Genomic DNA, 27,036 nt, shown 5'->3' on the forward strand with positions numbered 1-27,036 from the left:
AAAGTAGATACTCATGTAATTCAGCCGAGGTACTTTCTGTTGCAAGATGCTGTTAGTTCTATAAAACAGGCTTGATTAAAAAGCAAGCAGGGAGAAGAAAAAGGTAGGAAAAGCTGTTAAACACAAAACTGTGTGTTTAACATATTCACCTGTGGCTCAGGAGGCCTGCAGTAGATGCAAGTAGTTGGAAGCAGAAATTGAATATACAATAAATATTTCTGTGTGCATTGTTTATACTTCATCCTAGACATATGTGGTTGGTTGTGATTTTCTTATTCTTTTTATCATTCATTCATTCATTCATTCATGCGTTCATTTATTCATTCATTTCTAAATGCATTTCCAACAATGTAAATAAAAAATGTAGGAAGAAAAAACACATTTAAATTATACCACAATCAAAGCAGCTGCATAGTTTGTCATACAGAATTTGTGTGAGACRGCTCTTAGTTGCAGTAGTTAGGGCTCAGGAGAAACAATGCCTTGCTTTGATGAGTGCTGTCTCCATGCTCTGGAACACCTTCACTTGAGAACACCCCATGCCATCATATTATATGAAAATCTCCATAATGGTGAATATTTTAGAAAGWTCTGAAATGTAATGTAGTGTGACAGAAGGTTTGGGTTCTCACTTAGTTGATGCTAACCCTGAAATTTCAGTTTGGATTGTATATTGATTCAAGTCAGTGTCAGTTGTCAATGATCCAGTTGATCAATTATGTTGAAATTGTACTTGGGACCATTCAGAACTGTTGCTTATAGATGGAAAAAATCAATATTTGTTTGATTATTAGTTATGTAAATAATACATTTTAGGACCCTTTCTGTGTGTGGCTTATAACTCATATCAGAGAAACTACCCTTAAATTTATGGATATCAGTAAAACAGTTAAAACAGTTATTACAGCACCTCAGGTCATAATTTTTAATTGCTTGCTGACTTACTGCTTAATAAATATTGACATATACTTTTATTTATTTAGGGAAATAATCGGCACTGCACTGATGAACTTAGTGATCAAAAAATAGTTAAACATTGACATCAAGAAAATAAATACTGGGGGAAAATACATGCATCTAGTTTACTCCTCTAATTTGTGTTGATTAATAATTCGGCTTGAAATCAAGACTTATCTTAACTTGTTCTCATTTCAGCTTTGGATAGATCACAGTCCAAGAGAGATGGAGGTTTTAAAAGTAATTGGAGCTTTGATCATGCAGAAGAAAGTGAAGGAGATGCAGAGAAAGAGTAAGGATGCTTTTATCTAGGCTATTGAAAGTATAAATGTCTGTTTATAATAGAATACTTCTCTTTTGTAACTTATGAATAAGAAACAATCTTAAACTTTCAGTGATTAAGAAAAATTATTTGAAATAACCGATTATTTTAAATAGCCTTGCCATAAAGGAGTTAATTTTAATGTAAGTTTTATTGTGAATGTGTGACTTAGTACGAGAGCAGCAGTTGTCTTTGGAGGTTCTGTGTAAGTCTGAGAAACAGACAAGAAGTATGTGAACATGCAGAGTAAGGAATTTGATAGGTAGGATGTCCAAGCATCATACATCATTTAGTGATGATGCTGCTCARTACTTCACAGCTATGGTTAAAGCGCTTCAGTAGCTTTAGGCCTTCCTCAAGTTAAACTGAGCTTAAAAGACTGCAGGTTTTTCTTCCTTTGTTTCCTTTGTTTTAATTCCTTTGTTTATTTCATTGAATAGAGTTAAAGCTGGGGKTTTTTTTCCCTTAAATTTATTCCTTTACTTGGTACATTTGGATTTTGGCTAAAACTTAAATTCCGTGAGTGTAGTTTGAACGTATACTTTGTCCTTATGACATTTTATTGTTACTAATTTCTCGATATTAACGTATTTATTTCCAGAATGACTAATGAATTGTTGAAAGAACAAGTGTCAAGTATAAGAAATTCATGTCAGTTTATTTGTTTTTCTTAGATATTTGGAGAGTAGTAAACTCAAAATTTTAAAAGTATGCTGTGGTTCTTGAGTAAGAAGACCAGTAATTCTGTGATTTAAGTACAAAAATAATCCATATATGAATTTATATCTTCTAATGTTCTGCCAAATACTATGCGTTGGAAGGGAAGTGGGAAAGTAGACACATAACCACATAGACTGAACCAGTAGGCTATGCTGTAATCTTACTAAAACATTAAGAAATATAAAGTTTTAGTAATTAAAAAATGAGTTCAGGAGTTCACTGAAGTCTGAGATAAGCATTAAGAACTGTGTCAGAAGTTAAAACCACTTTTAAAGGGTTCATAAACGGAGGGCACTGTAGTTTCATAAAATTAAGGCTGCATTTTTGTTTAGAAACTTTACATCCATTCATAGTGCACACAAATATGTTTTAAGTGTAAGGGCAGTACATTCCCTACAGTTATCATTTCCATTTTACTTGCCTTCAGAAGTAAGTCATGTTTGAAAGGATAGCAGCCTTTTCTTCTAGTAATTTACTGCTGTTTTCCATCTATCTCCAGCTGATGTTACTTTAAGAACATGGAATGAAAAATGTGTAGARTAATGATGCTAAAAAAAAGTTAGAACAACTATTATGAAACATGTGCTTTATGTAATTGTATCTGGTTTTAAGATTGTATGTCTGGGTGATTTTTCATTCCTTGCAGACATTCTCTATGATAAGCAGTGTTCCTATAGCCAGAATTGAATTTTTATTGCCTACTTACCTAATTTTTTATTTGCTTTTATATCAGTGAATTATGCATAATCTTATCTGGAAGTATAGATAAAAGAGTAGTTGAAAATTGATTTAAACTGGAGATCCTGAATTTCTTACTTACCCGTTCTCTGATACCATTTGAGGCAATTTCTTATTCCCTCCAAACACCTATGTGTTTTAAGCTGCCTAGGTATTTACTTTTGGTAACACWTGGGTTTGTTTGTCTTAAAGACACAGCAAGCTTTGAGTATTTTAAAGTAATTTATGTATTTTTCTTTTCTGATGCATTTTTATTTCATACAACAAAACATTGACAGAAGGGAATCTTTAGAAATCAATTAACAATAAATTTTCCTTTTTTTTTTAGATTTCCTAAATGTTAGAACATTTCAGAGATTAGCAGCTTTAATTCATAAAATTGTTCCRGCATAAAGCTTTGTGTTCCTCAAGTATTTTGAGTATATTGTGCAGTAAATAGGTTTTCACTATGGTGTGCTGATATTGACTACAATGTCTGACTACTGCCTGATTTCTTTGTGGAGAGAGCTGCGAGTCTGAAGCCAGCAGCTGGATGCATCTCATACTTGTTAAGGCATYGGTGTTACAGTGCCTGACCTTATCACAGCTTTTTGCCCTCTTAATGGCAGACACACAATAAGTTTGTTTTGAACAAGCCTAAGAATAACATTCCAGCATTTAAAGGATTGGCTGTTTTCTTGTAGTCCCCATTAGACCTGTGCTAATGATGTTGGTCAGTACTGGATAATCTGCTTGGATTATCTTTTCTTCAGYGAGGTGAACACAAAGTATGTGGCTAATGATCTCCTTTACCACTGCAATTTATGGAATAAGTAGTTTATTTTTTAAAAAGGAAGTAATTTAACTTATTTGGGAATTAGATGAGGTAAATCATAATGGTCCTTTATCTTCATGAATGAATTAATCATGTAATGAAGTATCAACTAATGAAATCAGGAAGACTAAAGAATATTTGTGAACTGAAGAAGGTTTGGAAAAATTRGTGATCACCCAACACTATATAAATTTAAAATGATGCTAGAGTTTATACTCAGTATGGAACTAGAGTTTTGGAAGCTCAGAATAGTAATTAACAAGTAATCTTATCCCAAAGTAAATGCCTGCCGGTAATGTTGAGTCCACTTGAAAGAGTAAAAGTAACATTTTTGATGTTCCGAAAGATTTGATCTACTCAGGATGATAGCAAGTGATGTGAGACTTTCCTTGCTTTGTCATTGGAGATCCCATAGAAGAGGAACCTTTATGTAGAACAATCAATAAAAAGATCAACTGATCMGTTGATCACACTGAAATCTGAGTAATCCATCCCAGAACAAATGGGGGGAAATGGTGCAGATCTCGTGTAGCAGAACTTAAGCAGACTTAAGCAAACATAGCTAAAGTAATATATTCAAGCGATTGGTGAAATTGACATATTATAGGATGTTTTCTGGTGATGATGATTCTCTTGACATGTCTCGGATAATTTATATTTACTTCCGTTGTAATATCTGTGTAAATGTTTTTGAAATATACATCAGTATGCYCCACAGTGGTTTTGTAAATGTATGGGCCCAGTTTTCTCTTGGCTGTTTTCTTAATAGTTTAGATTTCTGCATTCCACTGAGATTTTTTTCTATAGTAGCCTTATCAAAAGCAATGAATACAAATAAATGGGTCTAATTTTTTTGCAATATGGTGTCCTTACTTCCATTTTCTTTCAAAAAGCTTTAATTTTTTTCCACTTCCATTTAGGGGAATAAACCTCTTTTTTCCTTGTCTTGACGAATGCAAAAGCAATATACTATGTTATATATTTCAGCTTAGCTTTTTTCCAATGCTTATAAAATTTGTACTACTTTATCAGAAAATCCTCCCATAGTTATATAGATGTTTTATATTTTTTATGAGCSTGTTAGTAAGGCACTGTAATCTTTAAATGGATGAAAACTTTTAAAATAAAGGTTATTTTTAATGGAATGGCACTGTCAATGAGTTAAATAATRCTACTTCCCTCATGTCTCTGATACTGGGGCTTTTTTAGTGTGCTGCTGCTACCATGTAGTTTAAAACAAAGAATGTATGCAGTGTGCTGTGAGGGCAAATACGTCAATGTATTGGTTTTATATGTAATRATTTTCAGAAGGAAATTCTAATTATGTTTGAAATGTGACTGGATCRGTTGGTAGTTGATAAAAATGTCCTTGCAGCTTATTAGAGTGTAACCTCAATGTTTAATGGAGGTTCAAACTTTAGGTTGCTTGTAGATAGTAATGAAAACATAGCCTGTTAATCTGAGCTGTCTAACTAATGCATAGTTCTTAATTTTTTAAAACATGAAACAAATGGCAAGTGATTAGAGGTAAGTAAATAGAAGTTTTTGTTTTCTTATTCAGTAGCTGAATTTGAATGTGTAATAATGAACTCCCCTTTGGAAAAAACTTTGTTTAGGTAAATTACTTATATTTTTTTAGTAAAGATTTAACATTCATTTGTTATAAAATTTTAATGGATGTACTGAAAAATTAGARATTATTGTTCCAATGTGAAAATAAGCAGGCAACCCATGATTCCCTGGTTAAAAGTGATAAAGTGTGGAGGCATCCTCCTAGCAAGACAGCTGAGGTTTCATTTCAGGGAGTTAAAAATGTCACTGACTGGTATGTTGGGGGGAGTGATATAGTGTTTGTTTTGGGTTGGTTCGTTTTTTTTCTTGGCTGTATAAATTGTATCTTTAAAGCAGGCAAGTGGAATCACGTGATACATGAGCAAATAGACATTGCTTGGTTACTATGTATTCTGCTCTCTGAAAAAACAACCTTTCTGGTTCTGATGCATATACTTCAGATTCCTTAAGGTTTAAAAGTATTGGTTCATTTAAAACTCCCAATTTGCTAATATATCCCTAATTGTGTTGCATGATGACAGTTACTCTTGTTCATTTTGATTTAAGCCTTGGTTCAGTRTTTTATTAATTTGCAGTGTATTAATTTCTCTTACCTCCCTCCTCAGATGCCCTTTATCAAAATAGTTGAAGTATTGTGGTGTGTTGAAATCCTAAATGTATAGTCACAGTGCAGAGGTGTTTTGGAAATAGTTGTCATTTTTGTATGACCTGAAGCTGAATGAAAATTTTTCTAGAGGGGAAATGCRCTGACTAGGTCAGCATATAGGCAAATGCCAGAGCTGCAGGTACTGTAGGTTGCTGTTCATGTCTGTGCTGCAGGGATTTGTTTATTTTTCAGGATGTGGAAAATTTCTGAGATTGCTGCACTCTGTGTCTACTGATGAATGATTAAGAAGGCTCCATGAGCCTCCCTTGAAAGGATAATCTGTCCTGAAAGAGAATTTTAAAAAATGTTGTAGGATTTAAAAATTTTAATATCTGTGTGCTGTCTGTACAGAAGTTCAACTGTACTCTTTTGCCTTTGAAATTAGGGTGAATCTACTACACTGTTTGTTTTACCATTGAACACTGTGGTGGTCTGTAAATGAACAGAAAATACAGCAGTGCCAGTGGCTGTGCGTTTGCATTTACATAATTCTTCCCATTCCAAAATCAACTGTGTGCACAGTCTTATCTCCTGAAGTTTCAGAGTCTCCAGATCTCAACATATTTATTTTATTTTAATTTGCTCTGGGCATWCACATATTACATAAGATGGAAGAATAAATTGTAACATGAAGGGAAATCTTGTGCCTGGAAAAAGTTGTTAGGAACTTGAGGGAGAAGGTACTGAGTGATTACYTTATATATGAAAAGCTAAAGTCAGTTTATGTGTTGCAGCCAGCATATCATACTGACACAGCTGAGAAATACTTGTTTCTCTTGTGTAGCTGTTCCCTTGGAACTCCTGGCATAACTGCTTTTATTTGATGTACTTTCTGCCTGAATGATCTTGATTAAAACTTCTCAGATCATGCAATTATAAGTTCGTTAAAAATTGTATTGTTTTATTATGACCAAGACCTTACTGTAACCTTATCAGGATTGATGCGAAAGTATTACCTGCAGGTTGCTTCTCCTGGAAGCAATAATATGTTAGCCTAATCTAGTTGCTGTCAGTATGAAATGTGTGATTGGAGTTTCAATTTAAATACTTACRATTACATGGGAATAATTGCCTATTACTGAAAATAATATGTTTTTAGAGTATCATGGAGTGGCATGTTTTTTTATCTTCTTCCCCATTCTAATGGTTATGAGGTTACAAATGTTGAAAGTACTAAAGAAATACATTTTAATAAGCAGTTGAACCAAACTGAATATGTTATTTTGTGGGAAGACATACTTGGGTTGTGATTGCTGTGGGGTAAAAGGTAGTTACATTAAGTTCTTCTCCTAAAGTACTATGAAGTTTGCAGTTTTAAACCACATACTTGTATATTGATAGGCATAAACAGACTAAGATCATGTTTTATGGGTTATTRAAGTTTTGGACTCAATTTATGCAGTGCATAGAATTTTTAATAGTGTCAGTAATGCTGTCACCATATTGAAGGTTCAGTGGTGTTCTCTATTTTGAATTAGTCCTTTTAGTTTGCTTTTTGCAAAATAATTGATGCGCACTCTCTTAATTTGATGTATACTCAAAGTTCAGTTCACATAATGCATCTGATCACTAAGTTGCTCATTTGGTCTTCCTGTTGGTTTATGCATATTTATACAATGTGTATATAATACATTTAAATTTAAAAAGGGAAGGGGAAAAATAACCCCTTTTGGGTTTAAAATATTTTATGGGTGCTCTGTTGGATTACAATCTATATGCTTTTCTCTCCCTACACCTGTCTAGCGAGGCAAATCTGCTCAGTTTAGATGACAGTGATGGGCCTTTCAGTCCCAATGAAGAAAAAAAGGTAAATAATCTGTTTATCTCATGGTGAAATGTATCTTTAAAGGTTCTTTAAAATGTATCTTTACATGTATCTTTTTTAGGTTCTTAAACTGTATTGTATAGCCATGTCTGCCCTGTAAACGAGTTGAAGTTTCTGTGGTGTTTAAGGAGCATATGCTCAAGCTGCCTATCTTTGAAGTTTTTGTTTCCCTCTTRATTTGTATAGTATTCTGCAAATATGAGCACACATAACTAATTTTAAGTTCTGACAATTACCATAAACACTGTACTAAATGTAAAAGATGTATTGTGTTTTGTTTAGTAAGGAATCCTAGTGAGTAAAGGTKTAGACATATCAATTTTCCATGAAATTTGATACAAAAGCAATTTGAAAATTAGGCCTAAATAATATTTATGTTAATATATTGAATTAATTTTCTCCTCCTAACTTTTACACTATTATTTAATTATTTTACTATATGTGAATTCTGTTGCAACAGTCATTTCGTTGTCGACCTGGGACTATTGGCACCAGCAGTGATGCCATAAAAGCATATTCAAGGAGAGGCAAAGCTGGAAGCTTCAAACTTTTAAAAGGGAATGCAATCGGCCTCAACATGATGGGAAATAGCAAGAAGCTGAGGTAATACATWCAGTTCATGTTTCCTTGCTTATTTRATCRTTGATACAAATCAATACTAAATAAACAGAACTTATAGTCCATTTACATTATCTGCTGTGCATTTTAAGAAGCTGTACTGTACTGTGGTTCTGAGTAAAAAAATTAGATTTTAAAGTTCTTTCCTATTCCAAAATGTTTAACATCACATTAGTAAAATACCAGAAGACTGTTAAAATGGATTTAGAGCATTCACAGGCATATTTGTTTAGTACCTTACCCATGTTGCCTCCATGTGTTATTGTTTCCTCTRTACAGTGCAAGCAGGTAGGAAAATGCTTTTTTACGTCCCCATCCAGATTAATTTCTTTCCGTGACTCAAGGTTGATTCAGGATGCTTCTTCCGTTTTTCTTACTGAAATATATAATTTGATTTTGGATTTACGGGCTTTTTTTTACAGGATTCAGCAAATAGCTATTCTTATATAAGATTGCTTGAGATTGTCACTTGTGTTTAGAGCTGACAGGAACAGTCTTTGGGCATTCATTGTTGTACTTGCTTGTTGCTACTGTCCCTAGCTTGTAAGAGACTGATTTCTGTATTTGGTATRTAATAAAAAGTGATACATTCACCTRACTTTCTCAGGGAGTGTTTCATATTGCTAAAGTGCACTCAATTTGGTAACCTTTTACAGGAAGGAAAAGTTTGTAAGATACACAGCTATTGTTGGGCCACTCAAATATCCAGTGTATTTGTAGCTGCGTGAGGGGTGTCCCTGTCATCATYTGTGGTGGTTTATCACTGCCTGGAAACTAAACTCCAAATAAGTCACTTCTCTTCCCCCTACCCCCTCTGGTAAGAGATGGATAAAAGCAGAAACTATGGGTTGAGATAACAATTTACTGAAAGCAGACAGCAGTGGAGTAAGAAACTCACAGTGACAGTAGCAATATTAATAACAAAAGCATACAAAAAAAAAGGTAGGTGCTTTATGTACAAAAGGTGTTTGCCACCTGCTTTGATTTAGTTCTGTGTGGCCACTGGGAAAAAGACAGGATKGTGGGTGCTCCCTGCAGCTGGCTCTCCCCATGTCCAAACCTAAGGAAAACACTTACAGATAATGGAAAACCATGAGAAACAAACCCCTGAAAGCGAGATCGTCCATGTCCTGCTGCAGTGCCACTCCCTGTACCAGGCTTGGCTTCAGGCTTAGCTYGGGCTCAGTTCTGCTGCTGCTTTGGACCACTCTGCTGGGCTCAGTTCTGCATGGCTCCACTGCTTCTTTAGAACCACATCCCAGAGCARTGTTTACCACTTTCCAGAGCCACAGCCCAGAGCTGCATCTCAGAGCAATGGGAAGGTGGTGAGTAGCAGCAGCAGAGAATGGGTTTTGCAGGGCTGATCCTGGCAACTCAGCCCTGATGAAGAGAGTGAGACAAAAATGTCATTCTGGGAAAATGGTCCTTATTCTTCTCCCTGACACCACATCCTCCACCGATGACTTGAGAGGTACAGAATAGCAACATAGCCATACCCACCGAGGTCTAAGTTTCAGCCCCTCTCCGCAACCAGGACATGGTTCTTGTATGCTCTAAGCACCAGCCGTTAGTRGGACCATCCTCTCATAGTCACTTGAAAAGTGACTGTGTGATACGTGTTCTCCCCTGATGGTTTGGTCTTTGAACCTGATGTTTTGAGGTTAACTACCGGACTGTTGCATGGAACTTAAAAGAAGTTTCTTCTAAAAAGGAAGTTTATTTAATAATGACTGGGGGTTTTGTTTCAGGTTCTTTTTACATTTACACAAATTAGCATGGTACTACATTGTCCATTTATCTGTGCAAATAATGTGTTGTCTTTAGACTTTTTTTTTTTTTATACACAACAGATTTAAAAGATTATATGCAGATTTCTGTCTTACTCATCTTCAGATTTACCAGTTCATACAGAGCCATCCTTATCATTTCCATTTTTTAGGATTCTGTTCTTGAACATAAAGATAAAATTAACTATTACAAATCTGTCAGGGCTCCTTTTTCTCTGTTTTACTATGGAAGAGACCTGTGCATTTACATTATACTTGTTCTTTGTTTTGAGTACACCTTTAAAATAAGATTGCTCTATTTCTCTGGTAACTAGAGCTTTCCTTTGTCTGGCTGTGGAATTTGTAGTGAAATCCAGCCTCGCTGTGTAATCTCTTTTACATTTCTGTTAAAGCAGTCATACTTGACTGTACATGTATGTTTATACATATTGTACATGTGTGTTTTATTAAGTTCCAGAAGGGTATGCAGGTTTTGTTTTAGCTAAATAGTTATTGGGTTTTTTTAGATGGTCTAAGTATGTAGTTCAGACATTGTTAACTGCCTTTTATTAACAAATAACACAATATAAACGGAAGACCTAGTAGGAGTTATAAAATTCATCTAGAAAAGTAAAATCTGTTGCATGTAAATGGGCATCCACCTTTTGTCTAGTACTGAGCTGCATACTGAATTTGAATGAAAAACATGAGTATCTACCCTCTTCTTAATAAATGATCATTAATGAAGGAATTTAGTTGTGAATAATGGATAAATGTAGACCACTGTGACTGCTTCTCAGATTTTGGTAACTGCATTTCATGGTTATACTACAAGTAATAATCTAAATTTAATGATTTCATTGTAATAATTATTGTCTCTTTCACACCATGTGAATCAGTAAAGGTTTGTGGTCTAGTCACTTTAGTGATGATTGCTGGAYGTTCACTTTGATATGCAGAATGGAAGGTGCTTAATAGTTACTTTTTCAATAKTTAGACTCTTCAGCCAGAGAAGATTCTGAAATTTGATTATGCAGTTAAACTGCTAGATTAAATACAAGATTAGATACTTTATATTCTTCATCTGTTCATATTATGATTTTTATCACAGTATTGAAGTGTTGTTTTCCAATTAACCTGCAGAATAGGGATTAAAAATTTCAGATCAATGGGGCTTGACTCAAACGAGTGTTATTGTAGTACAGTAGTCCCTAAAATTCAGAGAATAAGAGATAGGAAGAAGGGATATACAAGGACAGTGAGAAAAAACTTTTGCTGTTCTTGTCAAAGAAATTTAAACGAACTAAAAATTCATGATCTGTTATCTGGTTAAGCAAATCCAGTATCAAACTCTTAACCCAATTAGTTTTGGTTGTATTTTTTTGAATCATGAGGTCTTACGTTAAATAACTTTATCATTGATGGCTTTCAGTAATTTCTATTAGGGCCCTTTTAGATTTTTTTTTCATAATTTTTTGTTAAGTTATTTGATGAACAGYAGAATTAATGTAGTCTGTTGTGTCTTTTGAAATGTTCTTCTGTTACTTCTAGGTCCATCCATCTGCCTAGCGCAATTTATTTTTTGCCTTCCCTGTTGAAATATGTGGTGTTAAGAATTTCCTAGGATCAGTTGATAGCACGTGAGGGTAAAATCTTGTTTTCATCAGAGCCTAGGCTTCAAATCATTCTGCTGTTTCTGAGCTAATATTAATGAAAAATTTATTGTTAATATACTGAAAGGTCTTTTTAGAATATTTGTTCAAGGAATTTTCTGGCCATTATATCACCCTGCTTTTACTGTGTTACCCTAATTTTCAAGAAACGGTGCTAAAATTTGCAAACTCGAACTTCAATTCTGATGTGCCTATTTTGCAACTCACTAGGACTTCATGATTTTATTTTCTGGTGTTTCTGTCTGCGTTGGGTATGTTCTATTCAGAGAACAAGATTGTAGAGCAGATTGTGTTTTACAGCTGTCCTAGTTGGAAACATATCTGACACCATATGAACCATTTAAGTGTGCCATCAAGAACAGTCTGGGTTGACTCAGATCTGATCCCTGAGCAGTCTGCGATACTCTATTCCAGCACCTACTGGAGTTTTCACTACATGAAGCAGAAAGCAAAAGTGCTGCYTAACAGTTTTTTTCTGCTGTGGGGGCACAAGACAGAGTTTCACAGTCATGATAGTTTGGCAAAGTACAGATTCAGCAAATRCAGTGGAGAAACAGGAGAGACATAGACTTGCTTGCTTGTTTAAAGTCCTTTGGTCTTAAACATTTGAGAAGGCATTCCTGAGGTCTGCTTTCTGTTTCCTCCAGATGYAATGTCATTTTTCAAAGACATTACATGGGAAGCTAAAGAGGATTTGAGACATTCTAAAGTATTTAGGGCATATAGCTGTTAGCTTTTTATTTCTGAGGTGGCAAATTAGACAGAAGGTTGACAGTAAATTGATCTGGATGATGACTGACCAGCTGAAGTTGTGTTGTCTTAACTTAGAAGCATGTGAGATGACTGTGTTTACATTCAGGAGGTTGGTGTTTGAATGGATGCTATTTTCAGGAAGTTGAACTACTAAATCAGATGGTTTATGATGTTTATAAATTTCATATTCTAGAAAAGAGAATTTAGCTGTTTGGGTTTGATAAATCTTGTTCTGTTATGTTTATGGGTATGTTAGGGTCAGTCAGAAATGCTCTGGAAGCTTCTAATCTTGACTTATGTAAGGCTTCCAAAAGGGTTTGTAAATGCTAAACTGAAAATTAAAAGGCAGAATAATAGTTTATTTGTTTTCTTCTTTTGGAGGAATATAWAGGAGGGGTTAGGAATTGGTTGTTGGCTTTTTTTGAATTTTGGTACTTCATGTTCCTTTCCATTGTTCACAACACGACAAATGGCAAGATAATATTTCTGAGAAATATTATTAGTAGGACTGCTTTTTAGCATCATTTTGTTTAGCACAGTTAAAATTTCTAAGCAAGTTTAAAAGCACAGTTTAAGCACTGTATTTCCATAATTTGAAACAGTTTGCATCATTAACATGCTGCCTGTTAAAAGCTGTGTGTTTTTTTAACATGACAAGTATAGCATTGTGTGTCCTGTGACAGCAGTGTGCAGGATAATTGTTAGGGTTTAATGATCTTTGAAGGAGCACTGTATTACTGATCTACTGTATCTTAATGTCAGCTTTTACTGGAGAAGCTAATGGAAAGAAATCTTCCTTTCATAATTACTGGAATTATATAATAATGAGATAAAAGTCAAAAGGCAACAAATGAAGAAACCCAAGCAGTGCTAAAATACATTGGTGAATAAGAGTCTAATTGAGATATGAGTAGCTGCGAAACCTTCCTTTTTTCTTTTTGAGATATGTTGGTTTTTTTCAGTTACAAGTCATCTTGGATCCATAGATTTGCTGTGTTTACTTTTTTTGTGAGGGACATTCCTGAGTTCAGTCTRTTCAGGTTTTGCTCCTCAAGTCATACTAGAGAGGTTAGTATTATGCCTTAATAAAATGAGAGATGAAAGTATAAAATTAATTATAAATGATTACAAGTCTTTAAAAAGCATGGTGTGTTTTTGCAGTACACTGTTGAATAAAAAAACCTTTTCTTCCAGGGAAAAAGAAACTTGTGTATATTCTTATTTGTCCATTTTATTATGAGGTGGAATGTTTTCAAAAGGATCCTAACAATTTGTATTATTGGTTCAGAAATACTTTAATTTTTGGTGTTGTGTGACTGTTCTTGTAAAATTAGAATAGCAGATTTTTTACCTAAGCCTGTACAAATACATCAGGGTATTTTCTTAAACATTTWTATATATATTTGCAGTGAAAATGCTCAGAATATTTCTGGTCCTGTAACTGTGGTACATGGCAGACGTTTTCACCATGCACATGCACAGACAACCGTAGTAAAAACAGCAGCCCAAAGGTAAGACTAATTACATTTGTTTCTCTAGATGTTTCAATYGTAGAAAGTCCTGTCTTGTTTTGTATGTAATGGTTTTCCTTATGCTATGAAGTGTTTYAAGAAAATGTAAGTAATCACATGGGTGCATTCTTGATTACGAGCTTTGACCTTAATTACCGAAGTTCCATAAAACTTAACCATTTAGGAATTACTATCTTATAATACCAGAATTTAGTAATCTTAAAAGAACACTGGCACATAATAAGAGAGTACTTGCTAATACAAATATTTTTAGAAAATACTTTGAAATAGACATAGTATGCCGTAGAAATTTACACAACTGACAATATGAATTGCAAATACTATGTCACAGCAATTCCAGCTTGTGTGAGATCCTTCTAAATACTAAATTACGGATCTGATGATTGTRTGTGCTCTGTAAATGGAGCATAAAACATGTAAATTGTAACATTTAGCAGTAGCAAGGTTTTACATTTATGTAAATAATTATTAGAAAGGATGACTGGAGACTGGGARATCTTACAGAGCTATACTGAATTAAACTTCATTGGTTTGAAAACTTAAAACCCCATCAGACTTTTGTTAATTGCAGGGCTGTTTCTAGATGTTTTAAGAGGTTTTTCACACCCAGCGTGTTATACAAACATCTGAGATACTCATTATTTTAGGGAATTTTCTTTCRAAGTTTGTTCATTCAGAGCTCTTTTTGTTTATGAATTCCATTGATGTATACCATCTCACGAGTGCTTTATTCAGAATTTTGTAGCATCTTTCTTCTGCCACCTTTTTTCTTCTCGTTTTTTTAGTATAGATTTTTTAGGGTGGTGGGATCATGTGTAGGCATCATTKTTTTGGTCATCCTACTTCCCTCACTTGGATTTACTAACTTCAGARAAGCCCATATACTAACGTGAATGAATAATGTATTAGGGTATTCTGGCATTAAATAAACAGACTGAAAAATGGATTTGACAGTCACAAAATAATAGACTCATAGTTAGTTTGGATTGGAATGGGCCTTTAAAGGCCGTCTAGTCCAGCCCCCCTGCCATAAGYGGGATATCTTCAGCCATATCAGGTTGCTCAGAGCCTCCTCCCACCTGACCTTGAATGTTTGCAKGGGTRTGGCAGCTGCCACCTTTTGGGTGAGCCTGCTTTGGTGTTTTCACCACCTTGTTGTAAAACACTTCTTTTTCCATCTACTCTGAATCTACCCATTTTTAGTTTTAAACCATTACCCCTTGTCCTATTGCAACAGRCTCTACTAAACTGTTTGTACCTACCTTTCTTGTAGGCCCCCTTCAAGTACTGAAAGGCTGCAATAAGGTCTCCCCAGAGCTTTCACTTCTACAGGCTGAAGAACCCCATTTCCTGCAGTCTGTCCTCATAGAAGAGTTGCTGTCTTAGCCTATCCTTTGAGGGCTTAGGTTGTTGCACTTTCCATTTCAAACAGTACTGTTATAATCTGTAAATGGGATATAGGATGGACATTTCCTTCCCCTTTAGTAATAGCAGATGCAATAGTAGCTATCTCTCTTTTCAGTTCTTTACATTTCTTACAATTTTTCCCATCAGTGCAAAGCTGGAATGACTAAAAAGRATTGGCAATTTTTACCATGAGTTAAGCTGAAAGATGGGGTTTATGTTATCACTGTGGTTTAGGGTGAATCAGCTGTGCTTTTTCTTGCATKAAGTTCTTTTTAGAATATTTTTGTTTAGTGTCCAATTGAGGAAAATATGGGGCATTTCCTAAATTTTCTAAGCATTCATGCCCCTACCTTTCTGGTGGGTTTTGTTTGTGTTTGTGCTTGCTTTTGTTTGTTTGTGGTGTTTTTTGGGGGAGGAGTGGTTTATGGGTTTTCTTAATAATTCTGAGGCATAAAATTTTGATCTGCAGAGCTAATGAAAATTACTTGGAGTAAGGGAGACTGCTTTGAATGTTGGCTTAGACAGTACTTGATTGTGCTTTGTTGTGAGATGGTTGTCTGGAACAGCCAGTCAAAATGGATTCATCTTACCAGGCTGAGTGTCATAGGTTTTTTTCAGCCTTCTCCAGATATTCCTAATTTTCAGGGGATGTTAGATTTCCCTACTTGCCTTTCTTGCCTGTGGGCCTTGCTTCTTTATAAGCCTACAATGTAATGTGAAGAAAACAAAGATAGTGACGTGGCATGTGTGACGTGCAGAAATTCAACTAATGCATAACGTAGGCAAGCTGAGCATTAGGTAAAGTAATTGGATAGTAGTCATCTTGAGTGTTCTAAATATGTTTTCTTTTAGGATTGTTATTGTAGTTCATTTACATTAGAAACAGACAATTARCTCTTATGCTAGTAATATTTTTGGAGTTTTAAAGGCAGGAAGTAGTCAGCAATCCTAAGTAATGGTTTGTTACTGGTGGATTTCAGAACCATCATGRTCTAATTGACTGAGGGTGAGTTTTACATAGGAACTTTGCAAATGGTGTTTAATTCCAGTAGCTTCTGACTCAACTGACTGCTTTTTAAAAGCTTCTAAATCTGTTTCTGAGTTAGAGGATTGAAAATTGGTAAAACACGGCTTCCTGACAGACTTTTTTTTAATAAATAAAAGGAGAGGGATTTCAGGGCTACTTGATGTTAAAAGCATAGGTTTCTGAGTGAGAAGGCAGTAGTCAAAAAAAGCCAGCTAAAATAGGACTATTTAAAACATTATGTGAAATTCCAGTTCATATAAAATGGGTAATATATTTTGGTCGTATATTTTTACTTGTGTAGGATGTTTGTTATATCCTTTTTTGGCTTGTCGTTACTGACATTTTGGTAATAGTTAGAAGTAAATAGTGATGGTGTTTCCTCAAAAATGACTRTTTGCAGGAATTGTCAGTGGCAAACCAATAAGAATTCTAGGTATGTATCAAGACAGAAGAGCTGGTAGCATGGAAATTGATCTTTAAGGTGTTGGGTTTTGTTTTCCTATGCTAATTTACAGGTGACAGAGTTGTGTTCTGTTAATTTTTTGCATTTATAGTTTGGTGAACAGTGACAACATGGRGAAAATAATTTTATCCATCTTAATATATTGTACTCAAATCTATGGTAGATTCTTGATAGGATAACCAAGAATAAAAATGTTATTAAATGAGTCAAGCAATTTTAGTCTCTGGCACTGACATTGCAGATTATGTTACTTGTACTGGGTTCTTTGGGTGGGGATGGTATCACATGGGGCAGAGTGATTATGAACTCAGTTATAATCTCTGTCAAGTTGAATTTGGAGTGTGTGATTTGTACTGTATTTCTTATCTCCTACARCTTTTTTTGCACATACATGTTAATTTAAAGTTTGGCTAAGTGTGTATTGCACTGATAGGTAAAATTCAGTATCTCAAAGTACTRTTATGATAAATATTATTCAGGGTTTTTTCAGTGGAATCAGGGGATTAAATTAAAATTTGTTCATGTCTGATACAATGGATTTTCAGGTATATTTTGGCCTAGTGTTGTAGTTGGTTCAAACTATTTAASCTCATTTAATGGATGCATAGTTGTGTCTTATGCTATTGACTGACTGTTCTTCAAGACTTGGCATTGAAATAGCATGTATGGTACTGCATGTTTAACAAACCTTATGCATGGACTTCATGAAGCAGTTGGTAGGGACAGTGATCAATCTAGAATTCTCACCTCTTAATCTTCCTGAGCTATAAAAGTGATTATTATTGTTCTTATGCATTTAAAGGCATTATATTCATGGGGGATTTTAAAACAAACAAGGCATCTGATGTAATGACAGTGTATAGTACCAGACATTCTGGAAATTGTTTTCCTTCCTTTAAGTTTCCTTAGCTTTAGGTGTGTTTTCCTTAACAGGGTGACTCTTAGAAGCACCTGAAAACAGTTAGTGCAAGTTACATATAAATTGTGCCAAGGATGCAAAGGTAATGGATATGGCTCCCTACAGACATGGTTTGGATCTAACTGCATTGATAAACTGGSATGTGACCTGCACAAAAGCAGTGTTTATTGTTTGTAAAGGCTAGCTCCAGCTAGGAGCAGTTTTTCCCCAACTTCACCCAGCACTGGCTCATTACCTCCCACTCCAGTTTTAAGTTGCCACAGTCACATTCAGTTTTGAAGTGTCCTTTTAATCTCTTCCCAGAGCACTRTGGAGACAGAATGTACTGCACTCTGCAGGATTATCAGGACCTTCTTTGCTTCCACTCCTGCTGTTTTCTTAGTAACAAGAGAATTAGAGTTTGCTCTCTTCTTGTGAGTGTTCTGTTTGTGAAAAGGAAAGGAGGATGAATTTTTATTACTGTCTGATGTCATTACTCTATTTAGCTTGACTGAAGTAAAACAGGAATCAATTTGAATTTGTTCTGTTTTAGAATGCAGTTAATGTAATGCATGTATGTCGGAAGTTTGTTAGGCTTTTGATGTTTGGGAGTAACAGTCAAGTACATTAAAAGCTTACAGCATTCTATATTGCAAACTTTGAAAAGACAAAAGACATGTAGATGCTATTTTCAAGTTGTCTGTGTGCTGAGCTTAGTCAGATTTATATTTATATCAGTCTTGGTATGCACAGGACCAGAACTGTGAGCATCAGCTACATTCATTTATATGTTAACTCATGTTAAAGGAGATGCTTGTAAAACTAGTGGCCCTAGTTCCTAACTTCTTTTGGGAGATTTTTTTTTGCCTAAACCTCAGAAAGGTTTCCATTTATCCTTCTCTAGCCTTTCCATGTTGTTTCTTAAATATTTAACGACTGCTGCTGAATTATTTTTTTCAATTTAAACTCACATTTTTTAATATGAGTTGGAAACAAGTTCTTACATAATTTTTTTTTTCTCTTGTGCATGACAATCAGAAATGGTTTTAATGGTTGGCTTCTGTCTTAGCAGTCTTTTCCAACGTTAATGATTTTGTGATTGGAAATGAGATTTGATATCAATTCTGTCTTAGAATTCTATCTTACTGGCTTCTACATTGCAAGTGAATTGAGATGACCAGTGTAAGTTCAGAATGAATCAAATTTTACACATTGAAAAAGAGTCAAGTCAGTGTAGGATTTAGACTACTGGCTGTTGCAGTCTGTGAAGTAACGTTTGTGCGTTTCAAATTACTTTGACAAAATTGTGGTGRAAAAATTGTGCTTGTTCAAAAATTGGACTGGTTAGCGCAAGAGACAATGAAACAGTTACTATCTATATTTAATAAATTGCATTTAGTGATGTTCAACACATTTGGGGCTTTRCATCTTATGTGTTTTTTTCTTTTTTCATATTTTAAGCAATCTGGATCGAAAGGAAAGGTAAGCTTACTGTTGAWCAAATGAGCATGGCAATGAGCATTAAGAAAATTAACTGATTGAATGCTGTATTATTGCTAGTTAAAGAATATTCARTTCAGTCAATCATATGTGCTCATATGTGATGGGGGTTGGTTGCTTTATGTTATGTTTTTATGGTTCACTTACTGTTTTATTGAAAAAGGACATRTACATCCATCTCTAAGTAATGTCTTACTGTGAATTTTGAGTTCGTTTTCACTGGAAACTTCTTTATATATCCAATGCAAAATTGCATAAATATTCTCTGAATTTCAAGAATTCACTGCTAATTCTTTTTGTAGTGCAGCAAGCTTTGTRTAATAAAGTGGCTCTGTTTAACAGTTTTCACTATCATCTCTGCTTGGTTTGAACAGCAAAGGTTTTTATTGCATTACTGTGTATATTTTGTTCATGAAGTGTATATGTTAAAGCAGTTAACAGAAAATGCGTAGCAAAACCTGACACACTGGTTTTTCATAGCTCATTTTAGGCTCATTGTTTTACTTGCTTTGCATCTGGTTTACTGCTGTTAATTTTTTCRTAGCAGTATGAAATACCATACATTTCTTTTTCTTCATATGTGGCTTGAAGTTATATGTTAGTGAAAATATTTTCTTGATAGTAATGAATTCACTGAGTTTTTGTAAATATCCTGTCTATGTAGGTGGCCTTTGGCAGTATGAACTTGCTATCAGGTTGAATTGTSTAAAAAGTGTATATAATGTTTAACCAGTAATGATACAAATAGCACAGTTCTTTGTGAATTCAGGATTTTCTAGATTTATTTCAAATTCCAAAGTAAAATTATGCCTCTCTGTTTTACTGCCTTTTGTTACTTCTTAAAAGAACTGCCARATAGATACCATACAGTTAGTGTCACTGTATGGCATAGAAGAAAAGGRCTGAGTTTCAATGCTGGTGTGATCTTAATTTTCTCATGGGGACACCTGCTGCTTCTTCATCCAGTACTACTGGATCTGTTCCTTTTTCTTTCCCTGCTTTTTGTTGTTGTCCTAGCAGGGGAAGATGATGTAGRCAGGAGCTGCTAAATTTAGCTTTAATCATTACTGTCATGATAAGTGCAGCAGCAGCTCCTGACTTTCTGGGCCAAATGGGGTTGCTGACCTGTGTTCTGAAGGCCCAATTCCCCGTGCTGCTGCTTCTCTTTTCAGCCTTTGACTTTTGTACTCTGTTCTTCCTCTAACGCACGCTGAAGGTAAATCTCATCTCAGCAGCTTTGTGCTTCAGTCTTATTGTGCTTTACTCTCTTTTTGTGTAATGTAGAAACCAACAGCCTGCCTGCAATGGTACATCTCCAAATAGTAGCATAGAGGAGCAGAGGGAAAGGTTGAGTGAGGTGGCCCCTCAAAGAGACACGCTGTGCATTAGAAACAGTTCTTGTGTAAGCTTGCACCTCAACAAAATTAAGAGTTGATGCAGCCTTTTTGATTTGGCTTGTACCAAATCATAGATAGCACTGTCTCCCAAATTCCCAGATCCAGATGTTTCTTCATGTTTGTTTTCTGGCATGGCCAGGAATTGTAGTTCTGCCCCTTTCTCCCATCCTTCCCCACTCCTCTGTTTTTTCTTTTCCTAGAGAAGAAATTTGAAGTGAAAATGTCATTTTGGCTGGAAAGTTTCATAAAGGTCTGTCTACAAGGCCAGTGTGAAGATACTAAGGTCCAATTACATCAGCAAGGGAATATAGCAGTAATAATGATGTTTGCTGAAAATACGAAACCAGTGACACCATTCTGTCGGGGCAAAACATGTTTAGTCAAAAATACTGTYGCGTTCAGCTGTTAAGATATGTCAAAAGTTCATGATGCTGCACAGTCCAGACTGCCTCAGCTTTTCAGTTCTGTCTTTTGCAGAAAAAGCCTAGTCTTTCTTGGTACTATAATTAATGTTCTGCTGTTGGATGCTTCGCTACTTCTTGACACCGCTTTTTATCAAATACTTGTCTTCTTCCCTTCTGCTTAATCGTATTAAAAGTACTTATAACCTAAGAGATAAACAAGATGCGTAAAATTGCTTCACCTCTGAGCATTGGTTTTTCTTTAGGCACAGTATATAGGTATTCTGTATTAGATTAGCTCTGCTGTTCAATGCCTCARTTATTTCCATTGAAATGAAGACCTAGGTTTGGGTAGAGTTCAACGGCAAGAAGGCACTTGTTTTTGAAGTTTTGACTTTATTTTTTGAAGTATTGTATGGTTTTTTATCACTTCTAAGATATTTTTTTCTTTTCCAAATTGTCCTTTTCAAGGTAGGTGTATTTTAAAAACAACATTTTTTAATGTTTGATTTAAAAAACAACCCCAGTTTGCATTCTGTTACTKCACTGCACTCACACTCAATTAAGTGGTCACTGTACTAAGTGTTTTGCTGGAGAAGGTATTGACAGATTTGCGGCTGTTCAGACAGCAACAAACACTGCTCAGAGGGGCAACTTCGTTTTCTAGTCTGTAAAAACTTAATGGTGCTATGCTCTTCCTTTGTGGATTTTTCAGAAAAGCTGCCCTCTTGTGGAACAGCTTCCACTGTCTCCAAGAAATCTTTTTTTTTTTTTTTTTTTTTAAGATGAAATCTAAAATTTGGTACTGTTTAAAGTTGTCTTCACTTTTCTTTCTAATTCAAAGCAGCTTCAAGCCTGACCTTGAATTGCTAACCACACTAAAGTGTGTTGGGAAGCTCAGTTGTCTTGGAASTGGTTTTTGTGACTTGGATTTGGTTATTACTGGTTCATTGTGAATATATGAATAACAATTSTGTATTGTGGGAGAAGAAAAGTTGACCTTTTTTTGCTGCCTCTCCTGTATTCTTACAAGTGTTTGGCCATTTAATAGGTATCAATATGAGTCTATGCTGCTAAYGTAAAATTAGACAGGGGTAGAGAATTACTGTGTTCTCATTTATTGTAGAATTATTTATAATGAAATTATAATCTTAAAAAAAAAGTATGTTACATATTAAAAATAAAATACAAATGTATGATTCTTAGAAGAATTGTGACTTAGAAATGTCCAGAGACCTTGAATTGTCAGATTCATTTTAAAAGAAATTTTAGTACTCTAAATCTGTCATATCATTTGTTTTCAATTAAATGGCAAATAGTTTCARTATTGTTTCTCTTGAATGTCATTTGCATTACATATTTTAGCCATCTTATAGAAAAATATTTTTCCAGAAGTAATTATGCTCAAAACAAGACTTATTATTATTAAATACTAGTGAAAAGATAATTTTGACATGTGAGGCCACAGCTTATATATTCTTACAGAAGTTTTTATATTTTTCAAATCTAAAATGGTGTTACAGGGTTTCTTCTATCCTTTAGRATGTCATTAGCATTGGTAGTAGAGTTTCTCATTACATAATGATGAGTTTGAGCTCTGTCTTTTATTTCTATTGATTCTGCCTTAAAATAATCCCTTGTGATTTGAATTTTAAAGAAAAATTATTTTTAAAAAGTGTTTAGTTATTGAATATTCATACTGAAGTCCCAATTTTGGTTCAGTTTTTGTGTRTGCAAGTATTAAAAAAAACTTTTGGGAGATCAGGATTGTGTCAGAAACACATTTGACACAATTAGTAACAGATAAATTGCCTAATCTATCATCTGTGATATGTTTACCAGCAATCATGTTCAAGTACTATGACATCTCTACATTCGATGTAGCYATGCTTGTTTCTCAGTCCTTCTTTCAGCCAGAATTTTCTTTAAAACTACAGCCCATCCATACAGTCAGATGTGTTTGGTATTAGGTAAGAAGTATCCCAAAGGGCACTGTCGATTAATCTTGTTCCAAAGATATTAGTTAATGATATTACCTAGAAATGCAGAAAATTCAGAGGTTTTATAATTTGATGCATTAGGAAATCTGTGCTGAAAGAAATAAAATCTTATACCTAGTGCCAAAGTCTACTTTAGCCATAGCCAAATTTTTGTCAGATGGGTCCTCAAAATATAGCTGTTAATGGAGATGTTAYTGCCTACAGCTGCTCGCATTGTCCCTTTGCTCTTGATTAATGTCCTTGTAATCAGAGGGAGCAGTATGCAACATGTGTGACCCTTTTTGCAGCCCAGTGCTTAACTTTCCAATAAAACGAGTTTCAGCAGAATTTGTTGGCTAGRCCTCCTGTGTTTCAGATGTATGGCATCCTCTGTTATGACAAGAACAACAATCTATAGCTGCAGGGCTGAGCAAGCACTGAGAAAGAAAAATGCTACAAACAGTAACCTACATGCACTGAGCTTCAGGAATCTTAATGTGGTATTAGCATGATTTGACACACGTGTAAATTGAAAACATCTTTCAGGAGATTCAAAGAAATCTTGCTATAATGTCATATATTGCATTGATTTGCCCAAAAACATGTGATATCTATATTATGTAAGTTATACCAACAAAAGACTTACTATGCAGTGATTTGTCTATATTACATTTTTTTAAAATAAATATATAGGAAACATGTCTGCTGTGTTCTTTCTGATGTTTGGCCACAACAATTTTTGACATTGGATCTCTCTCCTCTTTTTGCATCTTCTCTTTCTTTTTTATTTAAGTTGTGGAATCTACTATAATATTAAAATAATAGTTGCTTCTATTCTTGACTTTTAAAAGTATCTGTCTAGTATTTCATGAATGAGGAGGAGGAGGAGAAGATGCAGGCTTCAGTATTTGGAGACTTGGGTCTGAAAGTGACAAACTCCAGAACTATTGATTATTATAGAGATTTAGACCAGAAACACATCTGAGACATTTGCTATGGCTGTTTCTATCGTTTTGGTATTACTTTTTATCTGTACAAATAGCATGTAATAGGAGAAGTTACTTACTCATAGCTTTCAGATACATTTCAGGTGTGTTTTGTTCATGTATAATTGTGACTAAATTACAGTGGTGTCTGTCAAAAGAGCAACCATACATCTAATTCATTTTCCAGGAAAGAATATCCACCTCAGCTTCAGAAAGTAGAGGCAGACCACATTAGATTACCACGRTCTCAAGGAGTGGGTAAGTTATCTTTAGAGTTCTCGTTTGTTCTAAGCAAAATAATTTTTTTAATACCTGATTTAGGCAGTTGTGTTTCCAAATCTTAGATAACTTTTAGTATATATATATTTACAGCCTTAAATCGTGGTATTCTGGTTTTGTACAAGTTTGTGCACAAAGGGAGGATTTTGCCCTCCTTGACAGATGTCTGCAACTAGTTCAGTCATGTAATAACTTTAAATTAGGCATCAGTTATTTTAAAAACAACAGAAATAGGGAAAATTTAGAATCATAAAATTGGAGATGGAACAGATCTCTGGAGCCCAGAGATACAAATTGTCAGGAGGGACACTGCAGTAGTCTTAGTAAAACAACATTTTTGAAATTACTTTGGGGAATGTTTTTTTTTTTAATTCATACAACAACTCATGAGACATTTGAAACAATGTTTCTTGGGGATTTAAAAAATATTTTTATGTCTAGTTCAAGTTAGTGTATGTAAAGAAGTAAGTTGATCATAATTATAACAGCAGGTTAATAGACATATCTTGTTAATGCTTTTGCATCTTTTCCCTCCTAGACAGTGTAATGGAAAATGATGAATCAGAATCAGAATCTGAAATTAAGAGAAAGGTGCGACAGAAAGGTCATTGCAATTCATATCAATCGGACTTGAGTCTATCCTCTGCTACAAAAAAATGCTTAACTCAGTCAAAGGTGGGTTATATTTTAAAAATGTGTAAACTCTTGTTGAACTTTAAAAGTTTCTGTATATTTTAAAAACAGAGATTCAGGAGCAAAACAGATTGATGTTTTAAAAATCCTTGGAGTTGGGAGGAGGATTCACTTAATTATAAACAAGTTWCAGTGATTTAAGTGCTAGTATTGTTTCTAGCCATGAAATACTTCTTTTCTGATTTGAACAAGCAGATGCTGCACTGAAAAGACAAAGAATCTGTGGTTTAACTGAATGGCTGATTGGTAAATCAAAGACTGATAATTTTAATATGCTGAAACAAAGGAAGAATATTTTGCTCTTTGACAGATTTTGAAATTTTTTTTTTAGTGTCATGATTTTCTGTACTCAAAGCAGTAACGATAAAAGTACTGCAAAGATGCAAGTACTTCTTTTTAAGTTGTTCACTTTTTCAGTGAGGGTAACTCTTTAGGTATACAAATGACATTCTCTTGTTTAGATGCAGCCAACCAGGATGTTTTTGTTAGGAACTTGTTTGAATATCAGATGTAAGATACATCGTATTTTTTATCAACTTCCGAGGTTACTTTGGAAGTTTCATAATGCCCACATACAGATCACCCGGTTTGACTATCAAAGCAWAACTTCCTGTAAGGACATCTTGGTTAAAAAAAATGAAATTATAGATCTATGATTATTATATATGCTTAGCTTTTGTTTGAAACACCTTTTACTGCTTCTGTGAATTTCCATTGCTTATTTAGTTAATTAATATTATGTTAATAAGGAAACTGGTTTAAAATTTTTAATGTGTGGTTGAAATAGACAGGTGCAATTACTCTATACTTAAAATGCACCAGGTACTATTGGTACCTTCCCTTGACTCTTTTAATGTGTGATTGAAATTCTTCAATGTGATAAGCTGTATCTTTTTAAGAACTAGATCCTGTAGCAGCACTGAGGCACAACACTGGTTTTCATGTCATTCTGTCTCATCCCACAACTCAGATTTTAAGGGTCTGATATATTTTATACACTTGGAGTTTTTTGCTTCTGTTTCTTTATGGATATGTAGCTTTGTTAAATTGCAGAAATTTTGTAAAAATTATATGTTCTCATTGTATGACTTTTATTTTTAAATTTGAAATTACTTCCCATACCTGAGGAAATCCTCTATTGGAAGCATGTTCATGGCTGGGAGTAGAGAGAGTTACAAATTGTGACAGCTGTGTTTTGAAGGTAGACTCTGTTTTTAGTGGGATGTAGTTATTCGTTGACTGCAGTAGTTCACAGTACAGTGGTTATGCCATTTGAGTTCAGTGCTCCAGGAGACAGCAACATGCACTAAATTTCATCTCTGGAGATGTCCTGTACTCACTTTGGTACTCATTCTGGAATTTATGTGTTAGTATTGAATCCCTTAGATTTTGAAGTTCAAGTCCTGGACTTGTAATACAAATTCAAGTGCAACCTAGTAAATGTGAGAAAACCAAAAGACATCTGTCATTTCAGTGATAGGATACATTTCCTTTGTAGCCACTTATTTCTTCTTGAAAGTTTAGGGAACTCCTATTCCTCAAGTCCTGTTTTCTTCTGTACAACACTTGACTTAAGAGCAGTGTGTGTGTATGTGCTTTGCCTTTTCCTTGTCTTCCTCGAAGAGTGAATTTTCTGGCATGCTTTGCTGGGCTRTTAGAAATCTTAAAAGGGTAAACAAATATGACCTACAAGGTTTCTTCAATTCCTCTCCAGCAATGCTCTGTGGATCCTTAGGTTACTTTTTTATGCCCAATGAAATTGTTTCTACAGAAATGATGTAAGTGGACCATCTTGCTGATGGATATATGTATCTGAACAGTTCGTAGTGTTTCACTTATGGAAGAAAAAGCCAGAATGAAAATTTRAATTGTCCAGCATTAATTACTTTTAAAAATTGCCACAAATTACATTTGTTCTTTTTAGAACATTTTTCATTTTCTTAAATAAAATAAAAAATCAAGTTGCGGTTTAATGTTTTTTTTCTCTGCTCACTGTAAGTGCTAATGTAGTGTTGTCAATCTCCACTGGCTATTGTGAAAAATTTCTTCACCAAAAAAGATTTTCAAGTA

At 34.5% G+C, this 27,036-nt stretch overlaps 1 protein-coding gene across 2 annotated transcripts in view; it reads left to right on the plus strand.

Annotated features, from left to right (window-relative positions):
- Positions 1 to 27,036, plus strand: part of SENP6 (SUMO specific peptidase 6) — a 68,395-nt gene that overhangs the window by 17,268 nt on the left and 24,091 nt on the right. The window contains exons 2-8 of one of the 2 annotated variants that reach the window (XM_057369239.1): positions 1,156 to 1,249; positions 7,513 to 7,576; positions 8,055 to 8,197; positions 13,814 to 13,915; positions 19,193 to 19,213; positions 24,182 to 24,252; positions 24,812 to 24,948. In XM_057369239.1, coding sequence (XP_057225222.1) covers positions 1,156 to 1,249; positions 7,513 to 7,576; positions 8,055 to 8,197; positions 13,814 to 13,915; positions 19,193 to 19,213; positions 24,182 to 24,252; positions 24,812 to 24,948 — 632 coding nt within the window. The remainder of the gene's footprint in view (positions 1 to 1,155; positions 1,250 to 7,512; positions 7,577 to 8,054; positions 8,198 to 13,813; positions 13,916 to 19,192; positions 19,214 to 24,181; positions 24,253 to 24,811; positions 24,949 to 27,036) is intronic. The other variant, XM_057369249.1, reaches the window with a different exon arrangement.

The sequence above is a fragment of the Malurus melanocephalus genome, unplaced genomic scaffold, assembly GCF_030028575.1.
Source record: "Malurus melanocephalus ecotype Western Australia unplaced genomic scaffold, MMel_1.1 scaffold_4, whole genome shotgun sequence".
NCBI lineage: Eukaryota > Metazoa > Chordata > Aves > Passeriformes > Maluridae > Malurus > Malurus melanocephalus.